The sequence below is a fragment of the Aulostomus chinensis genome, chromosome 23, assembly GCF_037954235.1.
Source record: "Aulostomus chinensis isolate RoL2024-O1b breed Wild chromosome 23, RoL_Achi_v1.0, whole genome shotgun sequence".
Taxonomy (NCBI): domain Eukaryota; kingdom Metazoa; phylum Chordata; class Actinopteri; order Syngnathiformes; family Aulostomidae; genus Aulostomus; species Aulostomus chinensis.
The window spans coordinates 2,872,016-2,899,562 of NC_141342.1; the positions used below are offsets into that span (position 1 = coordinate 2,872,016).

The 27,547-nt window shown below is 44.4% G+C and overlaps 2 protein-coding genes across 5 annotated transcripts; one reads left to right on the forward strand and one right to left on the reverse strand.

Annotated features, from left to right (window-relative positions):
- Positions 1-815: 815 nt before the first annotated feature.
- On the reverse strand, positions 816-6,486 carry LOC147239153 (uncharacterized). The gene is made up of 6 exons (XM_086196332.1): positions 6,469-6,486; positions 4,566-4,706; positions 2,403-2,546; positions 2,087-2,178; positions 1,922-2,003; positions 816-1,449 (listed from the first exon to the last, which is right to left on the reverse strand). Exons 1-6 carry the CDS (start codon positions 6,484-6,486, stop codon positions 1,441-1,443), a joined length of 486 nt encoding a protein of 161 aa, XP_086052458.1. The 3' UTR covers positions 816-1,440.
- An 8,545-nt stretch (positions 6,487-15,031) lies between these two features.
- On the forward strand, positions 15,032-19,345 carry LOC147239154 (uncharacterized). 4 transcript variants are annotated; one of them, XR_015111483.1, is made up of 11 exons: positions 15,032-15,106; positions 15,548-15,625; positions 15,883-15,950; positions 16,094-16,237; positions 16,462-16,553; positions 16,637-16,718; positions 17,005-17,071; positions 17,717-17,797; positions 18,082-18,149; positions 18,574-18,661; positions 18,768-19,345. XR_015111483.1 is itself a non-coding variant. In XM_086195291.1 (10 exons), exons 1-10 carry the CDS (start codon positions 15,055-15,057, stop codon positions 18,520-18,522), a joined length of 741 nt encoding a protein of 246 aa, XP_086051417.1. In that variant the 5' UTR covers positions 15,032-15,054; the 3' UTR covers positions 18,523-19,345. The 4 variants fall into 4 exon arrangements, 3 of the variants coding, with proteins under 3 accessions (XP_086051417.1, XP_086051416.1, XP_086051415.1); XM_086195291.1 differs by having other exon boundaries at positions 18,514-19,345; XM_086195290.1 differs by having other exon boundaries at positions 18,574-19,345.
- Positions 19,346-27,547: the final 8,202 nt, after the last annotated feature.

Sequence of the window (27,547 nt, forward strand, 5' to 3'; positions counted from 1 at the left end):
AATTGTTTGTTTGGAATAACCATTTAATTTTTAAAAACAAAACAAACCAAAAAATAACAACAACTTCCAAAACAATCAACATCCATCTCAAGAACAGAGAAACAAAACACCTTGTCAATTTAATTCCCAGGAGGTATCTGCAAACAAAAGACCAAGAGGAGAGTTATCAGTAACGCCAAAGTAGTGACAGTAACACAAATAAATACACAACAAAAACTATCCTTTAGTCTGTAAATAATTTGTCAGTAACTAGGCTACCAAATCAAGTGGGATGCAAAAATAACTAGGGTTTCTATAGATGTAAAAATGTTTAAAAGTTAAATGTAAGACATTTTTTAATCACTGTAATTTCATTTTCATTTTTCCATATTGGGCTGCACGGTGGTGCAGTGGTCAGCACTGTGGCCTCACAGCAAGAAGGTTCCAGGTTCGAGTCCCGGTTTGGGCACAGGATCTCTCTGTGTGAGTCCGCATGTTCTCCCTGTTCCTGCTGGGTTCTCTCTGGTACTCCAGCTTCCTCCACAGTCCAAAGACATCAAGAGGGGACGAGGCTGATTGATACTCTAGATTGACCGTAGGTGTGACTGTGAGTGTGAATGGTTGTCTGTCTCTATGTGTTGGCCCTGTGATGGACTGGCGACCTGTCCAGGGTGAACCCTGCCTCTCGCCCATAGCTGCTGGGATAGGCTCCACCCCCCACGACCCTTGCTAGTAAGGAATAAGACGACGCTGGACGTTGGTTGGATTTTTCCACATTGATCTTTTAAACCATGTGAATCTCTTTAGATCAGGCCTGGGCAAACTACTCCAGAAAAGCTTGTATGGCTGAAGGTGTTTGTCGCACCCAAGCAGCAGCTCACCAGACTTGACTCATTGGGCTCTAGTTTCTCAGCGCAGTGCAAGGTGGCACAGGGTGGCGAACCCTGTGCAGTGCTAGTTTCATGCAGCGCAACACGGCGCACGCTCAGTTTGGGAGTGTGGCAGCCTGAGGTGTGCCAAGATGGGTGTGGTGGCACAGTAGGGGGAGGTGTTGACAGATTCAGCTTGGTGCAGTGACAGTTTTGTGCCAAAAGGCTATGTGTGACTAACTAATGCTGTCTAACATGTTTTAGAGAGGCATGATCATCTTTACTTTGAAATTGACTGTGTGAGTGAGCAGAGCAGAGGTTAGTGTGTGGCTGGCATGGGGGAGGGGAAACAACACACTGCAGTGTTTAGAATTTGACTCCGTGGACAGTTTTGGCCATGTTCTTACATACAGTGCCTTTAAAGAAAAAACACAAACTGCAAAAACACTTCCATCCATTCCATTTACCTCAGTCAATGTTTCTTTGGCCCGCTCCCGGTCTCTCCGGCCACCCCCACGGTCAGTGGCCAGGTTGAAGCACCGGATGGCGTTTATTTCTGTGTCTGCTGTGCTGGTCGCAGCAGATTTCTTCCTCACAGCTCCTGTTGAAGGAAAATGTGCCACATCTCATGAGCATCCCCAACATCCATATACTGCTTATTCTTGTTCTCTTCTCTGTAGCAACATCTCCTGTCCGTCTGTCCCTTCTGGGTGAGGGATCCCTCCTCCCCTCCTCACCCTGAGGTTTCTCAGATTTTTCCCTGTTAAAAGGGTTTTCTATGGAGTTTTTTTTAGCCTGAAACACACACACACAGACACACACACACACACACACACACACACACACACACACACATCTAATGTTTGACATATAGTCTCAATTATCATGGCAGTTATTACAGGACATCAACAGCCAGCTGAAAGTGCCAATGTGATGCTGATGATGACATTATAGATGACACTCAGAATTTTGTTCATAAATATGACAAATGAAGATTCCAATATCAGATGTCATTTTTGGAATACTTGTGAATAAAGCATTCCTTTGCATTCTCAGTTCCACTGAAACCTCACCAGGGGGATGTACGTGGCACCGGCTTCTTCCACTGTCGTACAGCTGGGAGGACGAAAACTTGACATGTATTCAGTCACCATCCTGTCCAAGAGATCATTTATAAGCAAATGAATTCACACTCCACAAACACACACACACAACACACTTGTGGACAAAAATTACACCTGTTGTCACGCAGAATCGCCAAAGAAGGGGATTCAGGCTCAGGTTTGACCCGCGGCGTCTTCACTGGCGGTTGCTGCCACTTCAAGAAGTTCTGCCAATCAAAACAGACAAGACATTTGTGAGTGGAACTGATCAGCTGATGCTGCCTGGGCTGAGCGCTTGTGCTCTGAGACTGCACTGCAGGGTGGACGTACAGTTCCAAAAACACAGATTCAGACAGCAAATGGTTCATACGTCACACGTCTGACAAACCAGTCCAAAGAAAGGCTGTGTGTGGTTGTGGCCATGCATGCAAATATGGGTTCATGTATGTACCATGGAAACATTCCGGCTCTCCAGATGTTTCTGGGGCTTTGGTCTGGCAGGTAAGACCGGACATTTAAAGCTGCGCTGATATTCAGTTTGGGAGCTAAAAGGTTCCTTATTGGAGGGGTCAATGCTGCCTCCATGTAGCTGCAACTGAAACAACAAAGGAGACGTGAATCAGTTCATAATTAACATAACATTCATGTATTCAGTCACCATCCTGTCCAAGAGACAGGAGAAGAATTTTTGCTGTTGCTGGGGAACAGCATATTGGAGGGGTTGTCGACAGAGAGTTGAATTTTTCCCTCATACGTGATTTATTTGGACAAAGGGATTAAGAGAATACTGGCAGACGTGTTGCTGTGTCTGCAATGATGTCTGAAGGAGACAAGACCCCCAAGCCTGGTCTCTCACCAGTTCTGGGGCCAGAACACCGGATCCCTGAAAACAGGGTGTTAAACCGTTGGTAACAAAGCAGCAACAACAGTTAATTTTGGAAAGTGACAGTGCTTATGACACTCCGTCAGAGTCCAACTGAAAATTGGGGTGATTGAATGTGGACATGTGCAGGTGACCACAGACCGTGACACGAAATCATCCAGCCACCTCTCAGCCACTTGGATGAAGGAGGTGTCCGTCACAGGTTGATGGGAGCTGGGGTCACATTCATGAATGTGTATGCCATTGTCAGCATGATATCTGATCTTTTAGCTAACGGTTGGTCCACCTGTGATATTTTTCTGAATTAAAAACAGTGACTTTTATCTATATTTTGTCCTTATTTGTGAAAATATGTATTTGATTCCATATTGTGAAAAAAATGGTGTGATGTTTTTCATTTTTGTGAGAAAATGATGTGAGATTTTCTCTTATTTGTTAAAAAATGACATCTGATTTTGTCATTTGCTGTTGAAAATGTATGGGAAAATAAAAGTTTTTTGATGGTGAAAAAGATCGTTTCAAGATTATTTTCTAACCCACGACTGTTAGGTTTTACCCCGCTGTACCACTAGACTTCCACACTCTAAACAAGAACGGCGAAGGTGTACCAATCAGTGGATTATAATCTGGGAGATCCTGGATCATTTTGTGGGCAAGCGCCCTTCATGAAAAGCCTTTCAGAGAAAGATGAAGCCGGCTCCAAATATGACCAAAAAAAAGAAAACACTGTTAAAATTGTTTGATAGTCAAGAGCCTTGAATGTTACACAAACCGGTACAAATACCTTTATGTAGAAACACAGTCATATTTGGGGTGACATAGCAGTTTCAAACTGACCTGGTCGCTATGGTTACGTATTTTACAGAGAGAGAACTGTAAGCCTGAGGCTGTAGCTACTGGAGGCGTGAGCCCCAAGATGAAGGTCTGAGGGTTGTGATTGGGATGAACCAAAACGGGAGCTCCTGCTCCTACATAAATCAATGCAAGTGTTGCAGAGCCCCAACCAGTGACAAAGTCTCTTTCTCAATAACCCAGCTCACGAGTGAGAAGCAACAATACTTGTATTACTTTAGTATTACATGAATTACCTTCCATCTAGTCTTAAACACAGGAGATTCTGCCTTCCAGTGTCCTATCTAATGACAGTAACGACAGTTACTGTTGTCAGGGCTGCCGCCAAAATCATCTTGTTCACCATTTTTGAAATGTCTACAGAAAGAAGACATCTTAAAGTGTCAATAAATGATATGATGCCATCTCAGGTTATGTATTTTATATATTTTATGACACATTTTTTACTTCATTAAATGACTTATCCGTCAACCCTGTTACGGACTAAAAGGTTAATGTTCCATTTATCCAGAATTAACAATGTGTAACAGCTTACACATGAATGAGCAGTACATCAGTCCCTCTTTTCACTGTGATTTTTTCAGATCGTTAATATATTTTTAAACATTCAGTTTTATCTTTCAGACGACAATGAACAACTAAATAGTGAAAGTAGACCTCATTTTAACGAAGATATGTTAGTATTTGTATGAGAATGGCATTGGATAAAAGGTCTTTTTCATACTGTCATCCAAATCTTAATTGGAATGCCATTCTAACTGTATTTTTTGTTTTGTTGTTTTATATTTTCACAGTAATAAAACAAGAACAAATGAAAATTAAAACTAAGAATGTAGGATAAATGTATCAAAATTATTGTTAACTAAAAACAGACCTTACCCAGACAGCAGCTGACTCCGCGACGAATCCGCTTCCAAACCGGCAGATCCGCGTAACAGTCACATCCGGGTTACTGCTGCGACACGACACCGTTCCGGGCTCAGTTTTCCGGGAGCAGGAATTATGGTGAGAGCAGTCTGTCTGTCGGCGGAGTCCAGCCGGACGCGGAACGGAACTGGAGGCACGAGTGCGCGATTTTTCCCCTCTTTTTTAACCTTAACTGGAGGGCGAAGGCTGCCAGCGCCACATTTCTTCTCTAAGTCACACAATGTGATGGAACTATTTTTCATAATTCACTATAATTTACTATTGATTTATTTTGAGATTCAGTGCTAAAGCTCTTAAAATGTTTGAACTTAATTATGTAGCTCTTTTTTTGCCCGTAACTGCATCAGTATGGCAAATTTGTAGCTAGCAATTGTTAGCTAGCAGGCTGCAGTTGAGAGTGAAATTGTGGATTTTTAACACACAGGAGTTCAGATCGTCTCAACTTTAGTAGGGTTAATCAACCTCAAACTGGCCTTGATATTGGTACATAGCAATGAATGCATGCCATGGACTGCACATGTCATCATAATTAGCTGAATTATGTGCATGCAGTGTCATGAATGGACTTTTAAATAGGTATGTAGTAGAATTATTATAACTAGTATATGTATGTCATCATGATGAGATCAAGGACAGTTCTGTGCAACATGAGAATATTTCAAATTGTATTATAATTTTCCCATCCTCACTACATGGCTCCACTGGTATATTTCATGGCTTTTCTGTTTCTTGTATTTTTTTGGTCACCAAAATGTTTTACAGGGCAACTGACAGTCGTCTTTTTCATACCTTTAAGAGATTTTTATTTTCAACAAATATCTGTATTCAGTCAGCACTGTAATGTTGTTGTTTTTTGTCAAAATTAATATCTTTTATACAGATGATGAAAAGGAGTAAACCTCTGTTAACAAACTCAGGTGTCAGACGGAGGGCTCGCATTGCCCTAGAGAAACGCCTGCGTGACACTGCAGAAGATGTCTGATCCAACAATCAAACAAACCTGACCTACCACCAGTGACAAAGAAAGCATCAATGACTCAAGACTGTCTCAGAGAGATGACGATTTAGATGCCCCTTGTCACTCCTCTGATATTTTCTGTGCAGACAGACAAGACATTTCTGACTCTGAATCAGATTTTGTTGACAAGCCAGTGAGCCTTGTTGAAAGCTTAGCCAAGTGGGCTGTACAGTTCAGTGTCTCTTTAGTAGCCCTCACAGCCCTCCGTAGTTTGTTTAGTGAGAGTGTACCACCCAGAACTGCCCAAGGATGCACGAACCATCCTTCAAACAAAGACGGAATATAAAGTCCAACAAAAATGTGGTGGTTTGTATCACTATAGAGGTCTCCTGGCAGCACTGCGGAACACCCTGACCCAGCTAGTAGAAAACATTGCAGACGGATTTACTTTTAGATTACAAATAAATATTGACGGCTTGCCACTGTTCAAGAGCTCAAATTTACAATTGTGGCCCATTTTAGGACTTTTGTCAAGTGGTCCGATGAAGGAACCTGTTGTCATCGGACTTTTTTGTGGTACAAAAAAACAAATGTCCCTGATGAGTATTTGAGAGATTTTACTAATGAGTTCAAGCGGCTGCAGGAAGGATTTTTCTTGAGAGGGAAAAGATTTTTCATTGAACTGGATTGTGTTATTTGTGCTACCCCAGCTAGAGCGTTTGTAAAAAATACAAAAGCTCACAATGCATATCACGGATGTGATAAGTGTTGCCAGGCAGGTGTTTATATTAACAATAGAATGACACACCCCATTAATGATTTAGTCCTACGGAGTGATTCGTCCTTTTCAGGCCAAACCGATGAGTCTCATCACCACGAGGGAGCACACACACTTACTGGTCTAGATGTGGGCATGGTATCCAGATTCCCTCTGGATTACATGCACCTTGCATGTTTAGCTGTCATGCGTAAATTGTTGAATGTGTGGCTGAGGGGCCCATTGGAATTTCGTTTGTCCTCTAACATAGTCGACAGAATTTCTGAAAATTTGATTAAGATGCGTGCAAATATACCTGCTGAGTTTGCAAGAAAGCCAAGGTCTCTGAGAGAGCTAGACCGCTGGAAAGCGACTGAACTAAGGCAGTTTGTGTTGTATACTGGTTCAGCTGCTCTGGCACCATATTTAGATAGTGATTTCTATAACAACTTTATGTTATTTTATACAGGTATGTGTATCCTTGTCAGTCCTCAGTTGTGTTCTTTGTATAGTAATTATGCAAATACACTGCTCACAACATTTGTTAGTCATTTTGGGGAGCTTTATGGCAAAGATGCTTTAGTGTACAACGTGCATGCCTTAGTCCCTCGATCAGCAGATACGCAACTTTATGGTTGTTTGGAGTCTATCTCAGCTTTTCCATATGAAAATGATCTCCATAAACTAAAGCGGTTTGTAAGAAAGCCAGAACTTCCCCTTGCACAGAAAATACGAAGACTGTCAGAAGTTGAAAAGATCAGTAGCATTGAGGTGCCCTGTAAAGATTTAAGAATGCAGCACTACAGGAACTGTAGGAACTTAAGTCTGAACAGTGGACCACGAGAGTTTCAAAAATGCCAGGGCCATTTTTTGGTCCCAGTCCAGCCCTGCTGCCCAGGTTTCCCCGGGTGACTCTCCAATTCCGTCAGTGACCAGGTTGTTCCTCCTGGATTGACCCTCGAAGTATTCAATTTTGTCCGTGACTGCCAAAAGGCTGTCGCATTCTTTGAACACATCAGACTGTAGTGAGTTGCAGCGGTCAGATTGTGTTGACATGCTGGCTTTGATCTCGTCCACATATTTTGTGTATATTGCAAGCTAGATTTTATATCCTGCAGTTCTTTGGCGAGTGTATCGAGGCTGGTGTTTGTTGAGTCCATGATGACTTTCACAAATCCTCTGAAATTGTCCTGTTGTTGTTTTATCGATGCCGTGAACATTTCTTTTTGTTGTTGTAGTTGCTCGTTCACGTGAGCTAATGATACATACTCATCTTCAGTCTTCGCCTCCATCTTGTTCGACCCTTTCGATGGCATCGTTGTGGCCTGGCCTGAGGCTAGCTGCCGCTGGTTGCCTCACGCTGCTGGCTAGCTGCCGCTGGTTGCCTCACGCGGCGGGCTAGCTGCTGCCCGCTGGTGGTATCTGCTCCCCGGCCAGCTAGCTCCGCCCACTGCGGGTGGCTGCGGCCCACTGCTGGTGTCTGCTCCCGAGTTGGCCTGGTGGCTCCCGCCCGCTGCAGATGGCTGCTTGTGGGTTGGCCTGGGGCTAGCTGCCTCTCGCTGCTGGCTGAAATAGCCGAGGTCAAACACGGTGTGGTTGACGGTTGTCGGTCGGCGCCGGCGGCAGGGGAAACGTATCTGAGTCTTCCTATGTTGCGTGTCAAGTCTGCCAGCTCTCAGGCCCCGTCCTGACCTGCCTGCTATCCTGGATGGGGATCGAGGGTTGGGGGGGGGGGGGTAGCTCTGTACAGGGGCGGTGGGCGCGGTCATTGTGGTGGGCTGTGGTTGCCCCGCCTGGGTGTAGGGTGTGGGTGGGTGTCGGCCTCGCCGCTGGTGGACCTCTTAGGGGGCTCTGGTCAGGTCTCGGGCCGGAGGGGCCCTATGCCCCTGGCATATGCTCTGCTCATGCTGTGGGGGGGGGGGGGGTGTCCTCTGTCTGCCCCGTCTCTCTGTGGGTTGCTTCTGGGTGTGAGTTGCTGCTCCTATACTTTCCTACGGATCCTGGCATGGGTTGGGCCTGTGGCTGTTTCCTGGGGAGGGGTGGCCTGGGGCTTCCCATGCTCTGGGGGTTTCTGGGTGCTCTGGGGTCCTGGTCCTGACCTGCCTGCTATCCTGGACTGGGGGTGTCCTGGCCCCCCACATCAGCCACAGCCAGCTACCCACAGCATCCAAGACAAACCGTAGCACACACTCATACACACACGTATACACATATACACGCATGGAGCGCACAACTGACCCATAATCACACACTCAGACATTTATCTTTAAATTATCTTAAAATTATATTAAACCCAATGGGAAGCCTGCACTGGAAATTCTGCAACCAATGTTTTTTCCTTTTTTTTCCCTCCTCTCTGTTGTTGTTGTTACTTTTTCTTTGTTTGTTTGGTTTTTGTTTTTTCTGCTATTGCTGTTGTTGTTTTTGTCTCCCCCCCCTGTCTTCCCTGTCCTGTCCCTGTTCTCTCTTTCTATCCACTCCTGAGCCTCAGGAGGTAGCTTTATCAATGAACCAACACCATTCCTAATAAAGTTAAACACAAATGGCGATAGGAGGAGTTTATCAGATTCCTCCTTTGCAGAGTAAAACTGCTTCAGAACAACAAGGCACCAGGAACATGGATGCTGCTTGCCCCAGCTACTGAACAGGACAGGTTAAAAAAAATAAAAAAAAACAGATGTGAAAAAAGAAACATTTATATGTACGTAAATACATTCAACAGCAAACATGACAGGAGTATACAGTATAGAAGTATGACCGTAGTTATACATAAACAGTTGTGCATGTATAAATAAGAGTATGACTGACTGAGTCTGTTATTGTTGCTCAGAGGGATGACTTATAAAGTTTGATTGCCACGGGAAGTAAAGATTTCCGAAGGCACTTTGTGGTCACTGCAACAAGTCTTTAGCTGAGTGTGCTCACAATGTCCAGGATGGTCCGCAGAATGAACACTATTTTCCTCTCTGATTCTCCTGATAGAGAGAAGAGCTGCACCCCCATGACGTCACTGGATCTGCAGATGAGTTTATTGAGTGTGTGGTGTCCACTGACGCAGCAGTACGAGAGAAGCAGATAGCACTTGCCACCACAAACTCATAAAACAGCCACAGCATTGTCCGGATGATTTTGAAGGACCTCAGCTGTCTTTGGAAATAGACATGCCAGTCGGAGGCCCCAGTGTTCTCAGCCCAGTCCTGTTTATTTTCACTGTAAAGTCTCATGTTTGTGTGAACTAGCATGAACTTGTTAACTTTACTAAGGTGTTCCTCTTACTTATTTTGGTCAAGTAAATATGACTTTCATGAGTTGGTAAAGCAATTTACTTCATAAATTAAGGTCAGGTTAACTTGTACAGGACAAGTAACCTAAAGTCAGAACCAGGGCTGGACTGGGACCAAAAAATGGTCCTGGCATTTTTGATCCCTGGCAGCCCTCCATGGTTATTTACATGATATGTGTAAGCACACGCCATACCAGAGGATGTATGTGCACATTTTGAAGTTTCAAAAATTAAAATAAAGTGCAGTATTCTACATGGAAGAGAGCAACCATGTTAAAAGAGTGATACTCTTTCACTACTCACAGAGACCTTCTTCTTCCACTACACGTTCCAACACCTGACGTCTCTTCTTCACCTGCTCACGGTGTCCTGTCAGCTGTCTTCCCTCAAGGAGGTGGCCAATCTTGCTCTGGAGCAGTTTAACAAATATGCCTCAGCACACTGTCTATGTGCCATGCCTCTCTCATGCTCCTCTACTCTTTGGAGCACATGCCTCCAGTCTGTCAGGCCTCTAATGAAGAGGCTTGGATCACTGGGCTTGCTAAAAGCAGCAAACAAAACAAAACAAAGCATGACGTTGACCACAATAAGTCAGCCATTTCCACGTCATGCCGTCCGTGCTAACGAAGAGCCTCTGGACGACAGGGTTTATGGAATTTTGTTGAGGATGAAACTTAAAAAAATCATTCCTCTGTGTGGAAGAAGGGCGACTAAAATAGTCTCCAACTGTCTGATCTGACTCCTCCACTTCCATTGCCACAGCATGGCTTGACTAAACACAGAGAAAGAGAGAGGCAGGGATGTTAGTGTCATTTTCAGCAAATCAATATTTCACTAATATCATGTGATAATAAAAACTGTAAGCTGCAACACCTGCAAACTCAAACTAGAACTTTATGGCAAACTTAAATAACACTGGAAGTTGGACAGCAAATCTACTCAAAGCATGATTTGACAACAAAGGCTATAAAGGCAGTTCACACACACACACACACACACACACACACACACACACACACACACACACACACACACAAGGTAGAACAAGGTTGTGCACAAACCCTATAAGCTGCTTTTATTATGTATGTTTTAAGTCTGACTGAATAAAATCAGTAATGTATAATTATTTCCTAGGTTGAGCATTTGGATATAAGCCTACAATATCCCCAGATACTGTTTAATGTACACCAGGGCCGGCCCAGCACTGTCAATCACAGTCCTGGGCCGGCCCTGGTGTACATGGGATGTACAGTGTACAAATCCAGTTCCATTTATTTTCATTGCTGATGCCACGTTGCTTCAACGAGAGCTGAGAGATTTCATTGGACTGGCCCAACGTCCTTCAAGAAAATCAACCAATGGGCCGCGTTTCGCGTCTCCGATACCGTTACGGTCGATTAAAAACTATGCACTTTTAAAAAAAAACTATGGGCCGGCCCAAAGATGTGCATCGGCCCACGGGGCATTGCCCGGTATGCCAGATGGCCAGTCCAGCCCTGCCCAAGCCCGGAATGTCTACGATGTGGTTAAAATTGGGGGGTCCAGCCCCTCAAGGCCTAGTGTCACATGAGATGTGATGTGATGGGAAAGAGAGGCGATGAGAGGGGCTGAGGAATGGGCCAGAGCTGCAGGGGGCCAACTTCATTCAGGTCTGGACTCGTACCATCCAGATTGAGGCACACGCCCGGAGCAGCTCTAGCCTTAGGCTTGTAGTTCGTAAATATAATATTTGACATGTATTCTAAATAATCTTAAAATGAAATTTCACTTATTTGAATACTTGTGAATAAAGCATTCCTTTGTGTTCTCAGTTCCACTGAAACCTCCATGGGGGTTGTACGTGGCACCGGCTCTCTCTAGATTGACTTGGCTGGAAAGACGAAAACTGGACTGATATTTTATCATCGTCCTGTCCAAGAGACAATTTATGAACAAATGAATTCACACTCCACAAACACACACACACACAACACACTTGTGGACCAAAATTACACCTGTTGTCACGCAAAATCACCAAAGAAGGGGATTCAGGCTCAGGTTTGACCCGCGGCGTCTTCACTGGCGGTTGCTGCCACTTCAAGAAGTTCTGCCAATCAAAACAGACGAGACATTTGTGAGTGGGACTGATCAGCTGATGCTGCCTGGGCTGAGCGCTTGTGCTCTGAGACTGCACTGCAGGGTGGACGTACAGTTCCAAAAACACAGATTCAGACAGCAAATGGTTCATACGTCACACGTCTGACAAACCAGTCCAAAGAAAGGCTGTGTGTAGTGTGTGCTAAAGTTCATGGACCATGGACACATTCTGATTCTCCGGACGTTTCTGAGGCTGAGGTCTGACGGGTAAGACCAGACATTTGAAGCTGCACTGATATTCTGTTTGGCAGCTCAGCGTTGCCTCCATGTTGCTGCAACTGAAACAACAAAGGAGACATGAATACAGTTTACTATTTTCAAAGTCTTTGAGCCACAGGTCTCTATCGCACTCCCTTTGACAGGCTAGCTAAAGTTGGAGTAATTGGGACTTTCACACAATCCCCTGGCCCTTATAAAGACACCAGCTTTTAAAACATCATCCCTCTCAACAAAATACTGGACATTAAACAATATGGAGATTGTAACCACATGATTACATTAAACTGCTGCATACATTAGGCAGCATTGTGGAAGTGGCCAGCGTGCTGCTGCTGTCTCTTTTTCTCCTAAAGGCTCTCGCCTTTACTCATCAGTTTTGATGGACTGGCGTGAACCCCGCCTCTCGTCCGTTGACGCTGGGATAGGCTCCAGCCCCCCGTGACCCTTAGTGTAGGAATAAGTGGAAGACAATGGATGGATGGATGGATGGATGGATATAAACAGCATTCCAAGCTTTACTTGATAGTTCCCATGGAGATCAATGGGAGACAAGAGAGAAGAAACGTCTTGTTTACTTGCTCTCATTTACTGCAATCATGTATTTAATACATTCCGACATGAAATAAAGGTGCCAATGATTTTTAGTAGATTTGCCTACACCAGTACACTTTTGGCCGCTGACAAAAGTGAAAACTTAAAAGAGAAATCCAACCCAATTAGGTTACACCTGTGAAAAAAACAAGTTGCCTACTCTAGCTCAGGTCAAAAAGTTTAAAGTTGACACTTACAGTCTGCACTTTGACAGAATTGTTTTTGTCATTTTCTGTGATTTTATATTCAGGATTACGAGTGACTGTGGAGACACAATATTAAACAATGTGTCCTACCGTGGAAACAAGATTATGGGCTCAGTGCAACAAATTGAATATAATAGAACATGAAAGGTCATGGCATTATTACAATATCGAACTTTTTGAAACTTTTTGTCAATTTTACATATGTTGCTTCATCTAATTGTCTGTTTTCTCATTATGCTTTGCAAAGAACTTCATTTGCCGGATGATGGGGAGAACAACAAATTCCAGAGAATGCCATGCCTTGCCCACGTGCTTGAGTTCACATTGAAAGATGCCACGAAGCACTCGAATGCTGATTCACTTATAACAAGAGCAAGAAACCTGGTACATGCTGTTAGGAAATCAAGTCGTCAAGTCAATTCTATTCATGTAGCGCCAAATGACAACAAAAGTTATCTCATGACACTTTACAGGTAGAGCAGGTCCAGTACCACACTCCTTCAATGAATCTACACCCAACAATTCTCCATCAGCAGCACATCCTGCTACAGCGGCGACGATAACCTTCCTTTAACAGGAAGGAATGTGGAGCAGATCCAGGATCAGTGGGGACGGCCTCTGCTTTGACCGGTTGGGGGGAAGAGAGTAGGAGAGTGGAGCAGAGACAAAGACAGATAATGGAGGAAGACATATACAGAAGGAAAGGGAGGGACAGAGATAAAGAGAGAGAGAAAGGGAAGAGACTGATGGACAGACGGGGACATGAACAGGTGGAGCTACGGGTGGCAGCTTGAGCCTCTTCAGGTCTGGAGCCTCCTCCAGCAGCACCCAGGATCTGGGATGAGGGGAGCCCAAAGGAACAAGACGAGTTAGTAACACATATGACTATGGTTTATATATGACACATACAGGAGGACAGAGAGGAAATAGAGGAGAGAGAAGCCCAGTGCACCATGGGAGATCCCCCAGCGGTCTGAGCCTATAGCAGCAGATCTAAGGGCCAGCCTAAGCAGACCCAACTACAAGCCTGATCAACAAGGAGGTCTAAGTCTGCTCTTAAATGTAGAGAGGGTGTCTGCATCCTGGACCGAAACTGGGAGACTCCTCTTCTCTCCTCCTCTCCTCTCCCCCCTCTCTCCTCTCCTCTCCTCTCCTCTCTTCTCCTCTCCTCTCCCCCCTCTCTCCTCTTCTCTCCTCCTCTCCTCTCCTCTCCTCTCCTCTCCTCTCCCCCTCTCTCCTCCTCTCCTCCCCGCACATTTTTGGAACTGTCATTACCATGACTTGTTGCACTTTGTAGTTTGGCCTTGGTGTCTCTCAGTCTCTCTGTGTTTCCACAGATCCACCAGAGCTCCAACCGCCGCCTGCATCGCCCCCCCCCCCCCCCACTCTTATTCCCTTCTGTTACACCGGCCCACGCTCCCCTCCCATGAACCAGTCTACCATCCAGTCCCCCATCAAGCTGGCTTGCTCTCCCTGCCTCCCCTTCCATGAACCAGTCTACCATCCAGTCCCCCATCAAGCTGGCTTGCTCTCCCTGCCTCCCCTCCCATGAACCAGTCTACCATCCAGTCCCCCATCAAGCTGGCTTGCTCTCCCTGCCTCCCCTTCCATGAACCAGTCTACCATCCAGTCCCCCATCAAGCTGGCTTGCTCTCCCTGCCTCCCCTTCCAGAGGCTTCCTTCTTCAGCTGTTATTAACATTTCCATGTTTCCCACATTTTGTATTGTAAACTGTTTTCTTGTCTGTAACAACATCGACTGCACGTCTGTCCGTCCTGGGTGAGGGATCCTCCTCTGTTGCTCACCCTGAGGTTTCTCAGATTTTTCCCTGTTCAAAGGGTTTTCTATGGAGTTTTTCCTCAGTCCATGTGAGGGTCTAAGGGCAGAGGATGTTGTTATGATGCCATGAAGCCCTTTGAGACAAACTGGTGGTGAAAACGGGCTCTACAAATAAAATTGCCTTGCCTTGCCTCTTGAATTCAGCATTTGAAGTGGCCTCATTTCCTTCTTTACCAATGGCTTTTTAAAATCTGAGTTATTGTGTTTTTTTTTGTTTTTTTTTACAAGCTCTGTCAAGCTGTCCTGTGACGTCACCAAACTCCACTGTCGCCATCGGTTACTTGTGATGTCAGTCATGCTCTTCAGTGACCATTAAAATGACTGTGGCAGGTGAAATTCTGATGTCAGTGATGACTGCCACCCGTGTAACAGGTGACCACGAGGACAACACCTGGAAGAGAAACATTTCATATTCCTGTTATAGTATTTCACACAGAGAGACACTTGATAAAATGGTAGTGGAGCGACATGAATATTGCTCAAAGCCTGTGCCCCGAACACCTGGTATGTACCCTGACCCGAGCTCCACTGATTGGACGAAGGTCTTGTCAGTCTTAAAGATCGTCCTTTTATTTGCGTGTCGACTAGAATCTGTGTTTCAGACTGTATGTAGTTCCAAAAATGGAGCCATCCACTTGTGATTGGCATCATGCTGATGCTACCTTAGCAGTGGTCAAAGGGCTTTATGATGTCATCGCATCCACCCATTCACACACACTGATAGTGGACGCTGTCACACAAGGTGCCAACGTACTCATCAGAACCAAATCAGGGGCTCAGTGTCGTGCTCAAGGACAATCTGACGTGTGAGTGAGGGTCCAACCAGCGACCCTTCTGGTTGCTAGAGGGCCACTCTACCTCCTAGTCATCTTGCTACAGAACTGGGTTTTATCATCAAAATGTATGTAGTATAGAATTGATAGAATAATTCTGATCATTTCTCAGGGAAGAGCAGAAAGCCAGCAGCTCAACACAAGGGGGTCATCTTTGGGGATCCAACCGAGCCACAAATCTACCGAACAGGTAACCTCAACAGAACCAACACTTTGTATCTGGGAAACATTCTAGTTAGTCAGCTTTAAAGAATGTTGTAGGAACAATGAACCTTTCATTTCTTTGGGTGCATTGACTGCTGTCCTGATGTCAAAGAGACTCACCAGAAAAACACAAAAGGAAATGCACCTCCACAGTGCCTGAAAAAGGGTTTTATTTCAGAACGGCCCTTTGACTTTTATTATCTGTCATTTATTCATTGATTTACTTTGATCTTTTTTCATCAGAGTACCAGGAGCAATTTACTCTGAAGGAACCCATTATTGCTCCAATCCCCTCCCGAAAAACAAAGAAGGTACAGTTCTCAAATTTACTGCAGCAAAGTCACTGGTATATTTCCAGCTTTCCAGTGTCTCAGAGAAACAGGAAGTCTTCAGAATTTTTGCGGTGCTGTCTGTGAAAATTATGAACTGATTCACGTCTCCTTTGTTGTTTCAGTTGCAGCTACATGGAGGCAGCATTGACCCCTCCAATAAGGAACCTTTTAGCTCCAAAACTGAATATCAGCGCAGCTTTAAATGTCCGGTCTTACCTGCCAGACCAAAGCCCCAGAAACATCTGGAGAGCCGGAATGTTTCCATGGTACATACATGAGCCCATATTTGCATGCATGGCCACAACCACACACAGCCTTTCTTTGGACTGGTTTGTCAGACGTGTGACGTATGAACCATTTGCTGTCTGAATCTGTGTTTTTGGAACTGTACGTCCACCCTGCAGTGCAGTCTCAGAGCACAAGCGCTCAGCCCAGGCAGCATCAGCTGATCAGTTCCACTCACAAATGTCTCGTCTGTTTTGATTGGCAGAACTTCTTGAAGTGGCAGCAACCGCCAGTGAAGACGCCGCGGGTCAAACCTGAGCCTGAATCCCCTTCTTTGGCGATTCTGCGTGACAACAGGTGTAATTTTTGTCCACAAGTGTGTTGTGTGTGTGTGTTTGTGGAGTGTGAATTCATTTGCTTATAAATGATCTCTTGGACAGGATGGTGACTGAATACATCTCAAGTTTTCGTCCTCCCAGCTGTACGACAGTGGAAGGAGCCGGTGCCACGTACATCCCCCTGGTGAGGTTTCAGTGGAACTGAGAATGCAAAGGAATGCTTTATTCACAAGTATTCCAAAAATGACATCTGATATTGGAATCTTCATTTGTCATATTTATGAACAAAATTCTGAGTGTCATCTATAATGTCATCATCAGCATCACATCGGCACTTTCAGCTGGCTGTTGATGTCCTGTAATAACTGTAATGATAATTGAGACTATATGTCAAACATTAGATGTGTGTGTGTGTGTGTGTGTGTGTGTCTGTGTGTGTGTTTGTGTGTGTGTGTGTGTGTGTGTTTCAGGCTAAATTTAAGAAGACCTACAAGCCAAAGGCGGTGGCTGCTGAAGGCGTGTGCCCCAACCTGGATGGTACGTATCCAGACCTGAGTGAACAAAAACAAACTCGTCAGATTCAAGTTCAAGCTTTAATTTTAGATTCCTACTAGAAGAGGTTTAGAGGAACAGAAAGTTTGGAGAACATGGATAGAGGCAAAATAGTTGGATTTTATAGAATGAAGTACCACAATTACTTGTCTTTTAAACGATTCTATATGTGGTTTAGACAATGAGCCGTCCACTTGTGACCTGTCTCATGTTGACTCCATGTCTGGACAGGACATTTAGTCTGACGATGCTCTCGACGCAGTCTACAGTCTAGACACAGACACAGTCTGAAACCTGCTGTTGACTAACAGCAGAAAATAACCTACCAAAATGTAGAAGGTCAGTTTCTGCAGTTTTATGAAAACAAGGCAGGTTTTTCTCCATCAACACAGTGTATCCTAAACTGTCTGTCCAGTGACTGTGTCTTAGTGTGGGTTCCATTTCACTTGAATTTGAACTCTGAACTTGCAGCTTGATTTAAAACTGCCTCCAGGATTATGATTGTATGACTTGTCTTTTATATGTTCATGAATGAGAAAGGTCATTCAGAATGAGACCATCACTAAAACATGCTGTATATCTCAAATGAACACAATGGTTCAAAAGGTGACAATAATTATTGTTTTTCAGGAACCACCAGAAAACAACCTGCTCAGTGTATGAAGAGGGCCGTCCCTGGTTTTCCTGCTGGGTCAAATGTCAGCCAAACAGGTAACCTCTCTGGAACGTTCTGTCTGGAAACATTCTAGTTTGTCAACTACCAAGAATGTTGGAGGAACATTGAGCCTTGCACTATTTTCTGGTGCTTTGGCTTCATTGGTGACTCTGAATGTGACTCACCAGAAAACCAAAATGCAACCCCTTGTCTACTTGCAATGAAAATGCGCCTTTACAGTGATGGAAGAGTGCTGCGCAAAGGTGTCTTGTTCCAGCACGGCCCTTTGACTTTTATTATCTGTTATACTGATTCTTATTTTATTTTCATTTTTCATCAGAGTACCAGAGGCAATTCAAAGGGAAGCAAAACAGAAATGCTGGATTACCTCCCAGAGTAGTACAGAAGGTACAGTACTTCATGATACTGCAGCTAAGAACTGTCTTGATATGCGTCTTCTGGTATAAAATGACAACACTGGGACACGTGAAAAAACCTATTTATAAGTATTCTTCAGTGACAAAGGTGACTAATTTAAATTGGTCTGTAATATCCAGAGCAGCTGGAAGGTGAATTTATTGACAAGTATTTGTGCAGAAGGGACTCTATCCTGGGAAAGGGAGGGGGATTTCACTGGCCCAAGACAAGTCGGGGCCCTAAAATATTGTAAAAATGTAGACATTCATGAAGAACCAAACCATGGCTCTGTTATCAGAATATGTTGTTTTGATGTACTGATAAAACAAGGAATTTCTTTTTCAACTCTCTTAAGGCAAAATGAAGACAGATGATCTCTGCCCCCCCCCCCCCCCCCTTCCTTGTGCTTGTTCAGAGGCAGCAAAAATAGGGTGCAGTGGACTTTGGCAGCAGACTTCTTTTTAAACACCAGCACCCAAAAGGAGCCACCCTGCTACCTGAAGGTGAGCAGTAATCTCTTTTCTGAATGTCTTCAATGTGCGTTTCTGTTGAGAATGCATTCATCAAGTTTATAAATTCAGAGGTATGAATTTATAATATATCTTGAAGGGCGAGTCCAGGCTGGAGCACAGGATCTTTCTGGGTGAGTCTCCATGTTCTCCCTGTTCCTGCTGGGTTCTCTCTGGTACTCCAGCTTCCCCCACAGTCCAAAGACATCAAGAGGGGACCAGGTTAATCCAGACTCTAAATTGACCGTAGGTGTGAATGTCAGTGTGAAAGGTTGTTTGTCTAACTATGTTGGCCCTGGGATGGATTGGTGACCTGTCCAGGCTGAACCCTGCCTCTTGCCCATTGAAGCTGGGATAGGCTCCAGCCCCCACGACCCTGAATAGGAATAAGTGGAAGATGTTGGATGGATGGATGGATCTGACTGAGCAGACGAGTGAGGGCAGGAGGGTGGAGGTGAAGAGGAGCAGGAAACCTCCGAGTCCATGACAGGACCCCTCTCCTCCATGACGGGGGAGAGGGGTACTGGTCAGGAAGCAATCGGTGGAACTCCCTGATGAGGGGGTCAAGGATGTCCCTGGCAGTCATCCACAGACTCAGAGAAAATGATCAACATCAGTAAGTATTACTGTTACCCTCTGAGTCTTGGAGGCCAGCAATGGAGTCCAGGGCGTATGTGACAGGGGATGAGGAGGAGTGGGTCATGGGGGAGGTGGTCCAGCATGGGGACGGTGGATATCTTTCTTTGCCACATCCCTTCTGCCTGCGAGGCCACCAAAACCTCTAGTGGAGATTGCCAAATGTGGGTGGGGAGTAAGAGGAGCAGGAAACTTTAGAGTCCATGACAGGTCCATTGTAAAAAGTTTGACAAACAAGCTCTGCTTGGAGAAAAATACAAGATATTCCGCTATAATTAAACAATTATTGTGAGGTTATTGCAGTTTTTTTAAACAGGGAAATCAGAGTTCTAGACCTCCTATTATTGTATGCTTCTTAGTAGTTTTGGGCAGGGGTTTCTTGGATGGGGAGGGTTGTGTGCCAGGCCCATTGAGATGAGGAGTGGATGGGTGTCCATGAGCAGGAGCTGAACAGGCTGGTATCCAACAGCTGAGGCAGGAGTACAGCAAGCTGGCTTGATAACCAATAGGTAGGAAGGTGGAAGGAATAAGTGGAAAAATAGTGAATGATATGAGTGATAATCTGCCAGGGCCTCACAACAACAGGAAAAAAAAATCCTCAACTATAAAAACAGAAGTCCATTAATTCTTTTTTCACAGCTTTGATGTAGCAAGACTGGAGCAAAGTCCATGTTGACGATGAAGCAAAGCATTTGCTGCATTTTTTCTCTTCCAACTGTGTGCTACAAAAAAGCTGGCCACTGTCAAATCAGAGTGATGTTCAGTTCAGTTCAGTTCAAAGAATGAGGTAAAAATGTAACGTTGGATCTGTGAGACCAAGGGATGACCGTCACTACAGTCTCCAAAAAGGGCCGCTCACCCTCCTCCTGCCTATCGCTGAGACCTCCTGTCAGCAAAGTCATGCCGTGACCTGTGGAAGCAGAAGGACTTGTGTCTCTACAAAGCAGAGAACGGTCCCAGTTCAGTCTCCTACCTTGAGCCTCAGAGTGAGAAGGATCATGACAGTCGTCCCTCGGCCCCCCAGATCTATGACTTTATGACTGTGAAAATATAAAACAACAAACAGTAATTTTTTTTACAAGATTCAAATGTTTGAAATCTGAAGAATGTAACCAACTTTCATTCATTCCTGTTTTGTCAGCAGCTAAGCTGTTTCTTGTGAACATTCATTGCAATACATTTTTCTAATTTTAAATGTCCACGATTCTGTAACTGTTCTATTACTATAAAAATAATCAAATAAACAATAAATGCAGTATTTTTTTTACAAGCTATAAATATAAAAAGTGTTCTGCAGAACGTGTCCAGTCTTTCCTGTTACTTACACATCAGTCCAGTTGCTATCATTTATTTGATAAATATGTTCAAAAAATACAGTTAGAATGGCATTCCAATTAAGATTTGGATGACAGTATGAAAAAGACCTTTTATCCAATGCCATTCTCATACAAATACTAACATATCTTCGTTAAAATGAGGTCTACTTTCACTATTTAGTTGTTCATTGTAGTCTGAAAGATAAAACTGAATGTTTAAAAATATATTAACGATCTGAAAAAATCACAGTGAAAAGAGGGACTGATGTACTGCTCATTCATGTGTAAGCTGTTACACATTATTAATTCTGGATAAATGGAACATTAACCTTTTAGTCCGTAACAGGGTTGACGGATAAGTCATTTAATGAAGTAAAAAATGTGTCATAAAATATATAAAATACATAACCTGAGATGGCATCATATCATTTATTGACACTTTAAGATGTCTTCTTTCTGTAGACATTTCAAAAATGGTGAACAAGATGATTTTGGCAGCAGCCCTGACAACAGTAACTGTCGTTACTGTCATTAGATAGGACACTGGAAGGCAGAATCTCCTGTGTTTAAGACTAGATGGAAGGTAATTCATGTAATACTAAAGTAATACAAGTATTGTTGCTTCTCACTCGTGAGCTGGGTTATTGAGAAAGAGACTTTGTCACTGGTTGGGGCTCTGCAACACTTGCATTGATTTATGTAGGAGCAGGAGCTCCCGTTTTGGTTCATCCCAATCACAACCCTCAGACCTTCATCTTGGGGCTCACGCCTCCAGTAGCTACAGCCTCAGGCTTATAGTTCTCTCTCTGTAAAATACGTAGTCATAGCGACCAGGTCAGTTTGAAACTGCTATGTCACCCCAAATATGACTGTGTTTCTACATAAAGGTATTTGTACCGGTTTGTGTAACATTCAAGGCTCTTGACTATCAAACAATTTTAACAGTGTTTTCTTTTTTTTGGTCATATTTGGAGCCGGCTTCATCTTTCTCTGAAAGGCTTTTCATGAAGGGCGCTTGCCCACAAAATGATCCAGGATCTCCCAGATTATAATCCACTGATTGGTACACCTTCGCCGTTCTTGTTTAGAGTGTGGAAGTCTAGTGGTACAGCGGGGTAAAACCTAACAGTCGTGGGTTAGAAAATAATCTTGAAACGATCTTTTTCACCATCAAAAAACTTTTATTTTCCCATACATTTTCAACAGCAAATGACAAAATCAGATGTCATTTTTTAACAAATAAGAGAAAATCACACATCATTTTCTCACAAAACTGAAAAACACCGCACCATTTTTTTTACAATATGGAATCAAATTCATATTTTCACAAATAAGGACAAAATATAGATAAAAGTCACTGTTTTTAATTCAGAAAAATTGCACAGGTGGACCAACCGTTAGCTAAAAGATCAGATATCATGCTGACAATGGCATACACATTCATGAATGTGACCCCAGCTCCCATCAACCTGTGACGGACACCTCCTTCATCCAAGTGGCTGAGAGGTGGCTGGATGATTTCGTGTCACGGTCTGTGGTCACCTGCACTTGTCCACATTCAATCACCCCAATTTTCAGTTGGACTCTGACAGAGTGTCATAAGCACTGTCACTTTCCAAAATTAACTGTTGTTGCTGCTTTGTTACCAACGGTTTAACACCCTGTTTTCAGGGATCCGGTGTTCTGGCCCCAGAACTGAGGGGTGAGAGACCAGGCTTGGGGGTCTTGTCTCCTTCAGACATCATTGCAGACACAGCAACACGTCTGCCAGTATTCTCTTAATCCCTTTGTCCAAATAAATCACGTATGAGGGAAAAATTCAACTCTGTCGACAACCCCTCCAATATGCTGTTCCCCAGCAACAGCAAAAATTCTTCTTACCCGTCACTCGTGTTTCAACACTCCCAGAATCCCCTGGTCTTTACAAAGCCACAAGCTTTAAAAAAAATTCCTCGTCTCAACAAAATACAGGACTGTGTCACCAGATGGAGGACAAGTTGATTGTGGCTGTGTGGGACCCTGGTGCTATGTGACACTACGTGTCAAAATTACAAGAACCGGTTGAATAAGTTGGTGTCCATTCATGAAATTCTGTCACCGATCCCAGCTTGCAGTTCGTCAAACTGGCCAGTCGTCATCCCCAAATGCCACTGGAAGTGGCAGTTATCCAGACGAAGCCCCTGGAGGAGCTCGGTGAATTTCACCGCTCGGTGAATTTCACTGAGCTGACAAGCTCAAAAGTGATGAACCCTTCTGCTGTCCATTTAGAGTTGCCCTGGACCCGTAGGAGGATACATCCCATCTTTCACATCACCTGTGTCAAGCCAGTTCTCACCAGCGCTCTCTCTTCTCTCCCCGGCCTCTTGATGGCGAAGAACCATACATGATCAATAAGATCCCCAAGTCATGGCACTGGGGTAGGGCCATTCGCTATTTGGTGGACTGGGAGGGCTATGGCCCAGGAGGAAGGTCTTGGGTCCCTCTTATCACTGACGTCCACTATTTGCACCCTGACCAGCCCTGTAAAATGCCTGGAGGCGCTCATAGAGGAGAGGGGCACTGTCATGGAGGGTTCCTGCTCCTCTTCATCTCCACCCAGCGCTTCTTTGTTTTTCGTGAGGGTATTGGAGCAATAATGGGTTCCTTCCAAGTAAATTGCTCCTGGTTCTCTGATGAAAAAAGATCAAAATAAATCAATGAATAAATGACAGATAAGAAAAATCAAAGGGCCATTCTGAAATAAAACCAACAGCCAGCTGAAAGTGCCAATGTGATGCTGATGATGACATTATAGATGACACTCAGAATTTTGTTCATAAATATGACAAATGAAGATTCCAATATCAGATGTCATTTTTGGAATACTTGTGAATAAAGCATTCCTTTGCATTCTCAGTTCCACTGAAACCTCACCAGGGGGATGTACGTGGCACCGGCTCCTTCCACTGTCGTGCAGCTGGGAGGACGAAAACTTGACATGTATTCAGTCACCATCCTGTCCAAGAGATCATTTATAAGCAAATGAATTCACACTCCACAAACACACACACACACAACACACTTGTGGACAAAAATTACACCTGTTGTCACGCAGAATCGCCAAAGAAGGGGATTCAGGCTCAGGTTTGACCCGCGGCGTCTTCACTGGCGGTTGCTGCCACTTCAAGAAGTTCTGCCAATCAAAACAGACGAGACATTTGTGAGTGGAACTGATCAGCTGATGCTGCCTGGGCTGAGCGCTTGTGCTCTGAGACTGCACTGCAGGGTGGACGTACAGTTCCAAAAACACAGATTCAGACAGCAAATGGTTCATACGTCACACGTCTGACAAACCAGTCCAAAGAAAGGCTGTGTGTGGTTGTGGCCATGCATGCAAATATGGGCTCATGTATGTACCATGGAAACATTCCGGCTCTCCAGATGTTTCTGGGGCTTTGGTCTGGCAGGTAAGACCGGACATTTAAAGCTGCGCTGATATTCAGTTTTGGAGCTAAAAGGTTCCTTATTGGAGGGGTCAATGCTGCCTCCATGTAGCTGCAACTGAAACAACAAAGGAGACGTGAATCAGTTCATAATTTTCACAGACAGCACCGCAAAAATTCTGAAGACTTCCTGTTTCTCTGAGACACTGGAAAGCTGGAAATATACCAGTGACTTTGCTGCAGTAAATTTGAGAACTGTACCTTCTTTGTTTTTCGGGAGGGGATTGGAGCAATAATGGGTTCCTTCAGAGTAAATTGCTCCTGGTACTCTGATGAAAAAAGATCAAAGTAAATCAATGAATAAATGACAGATAATAAAAGTCAAAGGGCCGTTCTGAAATAAAACCCTTTTTCAGGCACTGTGGAGGTGCATTTCCTTTTGTGTTTTTCTGGTGAGTCTCTTTGACATCAGGACAGCAGTCAATGCACCCAAAGAAATGAAAGGTTCATTGTTCCTACAACATTCTTTAAAGCTGACTAACTAGAATGTTTCCCAGATACAAAGTGTTGGTTCTGTTGAGGTTACCTGTTCGGTAGATTTGTGGCTCGGTTGGATCCCCAAAGATGACCCCCTCGTGTTGAGCTGCTGGCTTTCTGCTCTTCCCTGAGAAATGATTATAAATACAAATTATTTTCTCAATACGATACCATATATATGTTGATGTTGAAGAAGCTGTTTTGTAGCAACATGACTCAGACGTAGGGGCAGCACGGTGGTGCAGTGGTTAGCACTGTCGCCTCAAGAAGGTCCTAGGTTACGCTCCGGTTCTAGTTGTGTTTGTATGTTCTCCCTGTACCTGTGTGGGTTCTCTACGTGTACTTTTCTTTAGGCGTGGCTGTGAGTGTGAATGGTTGTTTGGCTCTATGTATTGGCCCTGCGACAGACTGGGCACAGGGTGTACCCTGACTCTTGGTAATAACTCAATTTTTATAACGCCTTTAAAAGCCATAGGTAAAGAAGGAAATGAGGCCACTTCAAATGCTGAATTCAAGACATTCCCTGAGTGAACTGCTTTGCTCTCAACAGGTCCTTAGAAAGATTCAGCCTTCTTTGAGGCACCACCTGAACAGAACGTGGGAAGTTTGACGTCCATTGGGTCAACTGTCTTTGAGATAAGTCACATATAAACTGAGACTGGGCAAGTTTAAAATAATAAACCAACATCACCCCATTCATGGACTTACAAGATTATTCAAGTAGTTCTATCGACAGATATGCTTCATCAGATGAAAGCCAGTACTGAATTCTGACAAATACTGACAAACACACCTCCCTTTTTGCCCAACAGTCGGTTTTATTTGGCACATGTATACTGTTAACCCTTCGCTCCCAGGATGCAGGGTTACTGGTGGTTTCTAGGCAAGGCAAGGCAATTTTATTTGTAGAGCCCGTTTTCACCACCAGTTTGTCTCAAAGGGCTTCATGGCATCATAACAACATCCTCTGCCCTTAGACCCTCACATGGACTGAGGAAAAACTCCATAGAAAACCCTTTGAACAGGGAAAAATCTGAGAAACCTCAGGGTGAGCAACAGAGGAGGATCCCTCACCCAGGAGGGACAGACGTGCAGTCGATGTTGTTACAGACAAGAAAAGAGTTTACAATACAAAATGTGGGAAACATGGAAATGTTAATAACAGCTGAAGAAGGAAGCTTCTGGAAGGGGAGGCAGGGAGAGCAAGCCAGCTTGATGGGGGACTGGATGGTAGACTGGTTCATGGAAGGGGAGGCAGGGAGAGCAAGCCAGCTTGATGGGGGACTGGATGGCAGACTGGTTCATGGGAGGGGAGCGTGGGCCGGTGTAACAGAAGGGAATAAGAGTGGGGGGGGGGGGGGGGGGCGATGCAGGCGGCGGTTGGAGCTCTGGTGGATCTGTGGAAACACAGAGAGACTGAGAGACACCAAGGCCAAACTACAAAGTGCAACAAGTCATGGTAATGACAGTTCCAAAAATGTGCGGGGAGGAGAGGAGGAGAGAGGGGGAGAGGAGAGGAGAGGAGAGAGGGGGGAGAGGAGAGGAGAGGAGAGGAGAGGAGAGGAGAGGAGAGAGGGGGGAGAGGAGAGGAGGAGAGAAGAGGAGTCTCCCAGTTTCGGTCCAGGATGCAGACACCCTCTCTACATTTAAGAGCAGACTTAGACCTCCTTGTTGATCAGGCTTGTAGTTGGTTCTGCTTAGGCTGGCCCTTAGATCTGCTGCTATAGGCTCAGACCGCTGGGGGATCTCCCATGGTGCACTGGGCTTCTCTCTCCTCTATTTCCTCTCTGTCCTCCTGTATGTGTCATATATAAACCATACTCATATGTGTTACTAACTCGTCTTGTTCCTTTGGGCTCCCCTCATCCCAGATCCTGGGTGCTGCTGGAGGAGGCTCCAGACCTGAAGAGGCTCAAGCTGCCACCCGTAGCTCCACCTGTTCATGTCCCCGTCGGTCCATCATTTTCTTCCCTTTCTCTCTCTCTTTATCTCTGTCCCTCCCTTTCCTTCTGTATATGTCTTCCTCCATTATCTGTCTTTGTCTCTGCTCCACTCTCCTACTCTCTTCTCCCCAACCGGTCAAAGCAGAGGCCGTCCCCACTGATCCTGGATCTGCTCCACATTCCTTCCTGTTAAAGGAAGGTTATCGTCACCGCTGTAGCAGGATGTGCTGCTGATGGAGAATTGTTGGGTGTAGATTCATTGAAGGAGTGTGGTACTGGACCTGCTCTACCTGTAAAGTGTCATGAGATAACTTTTGTTGTCATTTGGCGCTACATGAATAGAATTGACTTGACGACTTGATTTCCTAACAGCATGTACCAGGTTTCTTGCTCTTGTTATAAGTGAATCAGCATTCGAGTGCTTCGTGGCATCTTTCAATGTGAACTCAAGCACGTGGGCAAGGCATGGCATTCTCTGGAATTTGTTGTTCTCCCCATCATCCGGCAAATGAAGTTCTTTGCAAAGCATAATGAGAAAACAGACAATTAGATGAAGCAACATATTTAAAATTGACAAAAAGTTTCAAAAAGTTCGATATTGTAATAATGCCATGACCTTTCATGTTCTATTATATTCAATTTGTTGCACTGAGCCCATAATCTTGTTTCCACGGTAGGACACATTGTTTAATATTGTGTCTCCACAGTCACTCGTAATCCTGAATATAAAATCACAGAAAATGACAAAAACAATTCTGTCAAAGTGCAGACTGTAAGTGTCAACTTTAAACTTTTTGACCTGAGCTAGAGTAGGCAACTTGTTTTTTTAACAGGTGTAACCTAATTGGGTTGGATTTCTCTTTTAAGTTTTCACTTTTGTCAGCGGCCAAAAGTGTACTGGTGTAGGCAAATCTACTAAAAATCATTGGTACCTTTATTTCATGTCGGTATGTATTAAATACATGATTGCAGTAAATGAGAGCAAGTAAACAAGACGTTTCTCCTCTCTTGTCTCCCATTGATCTC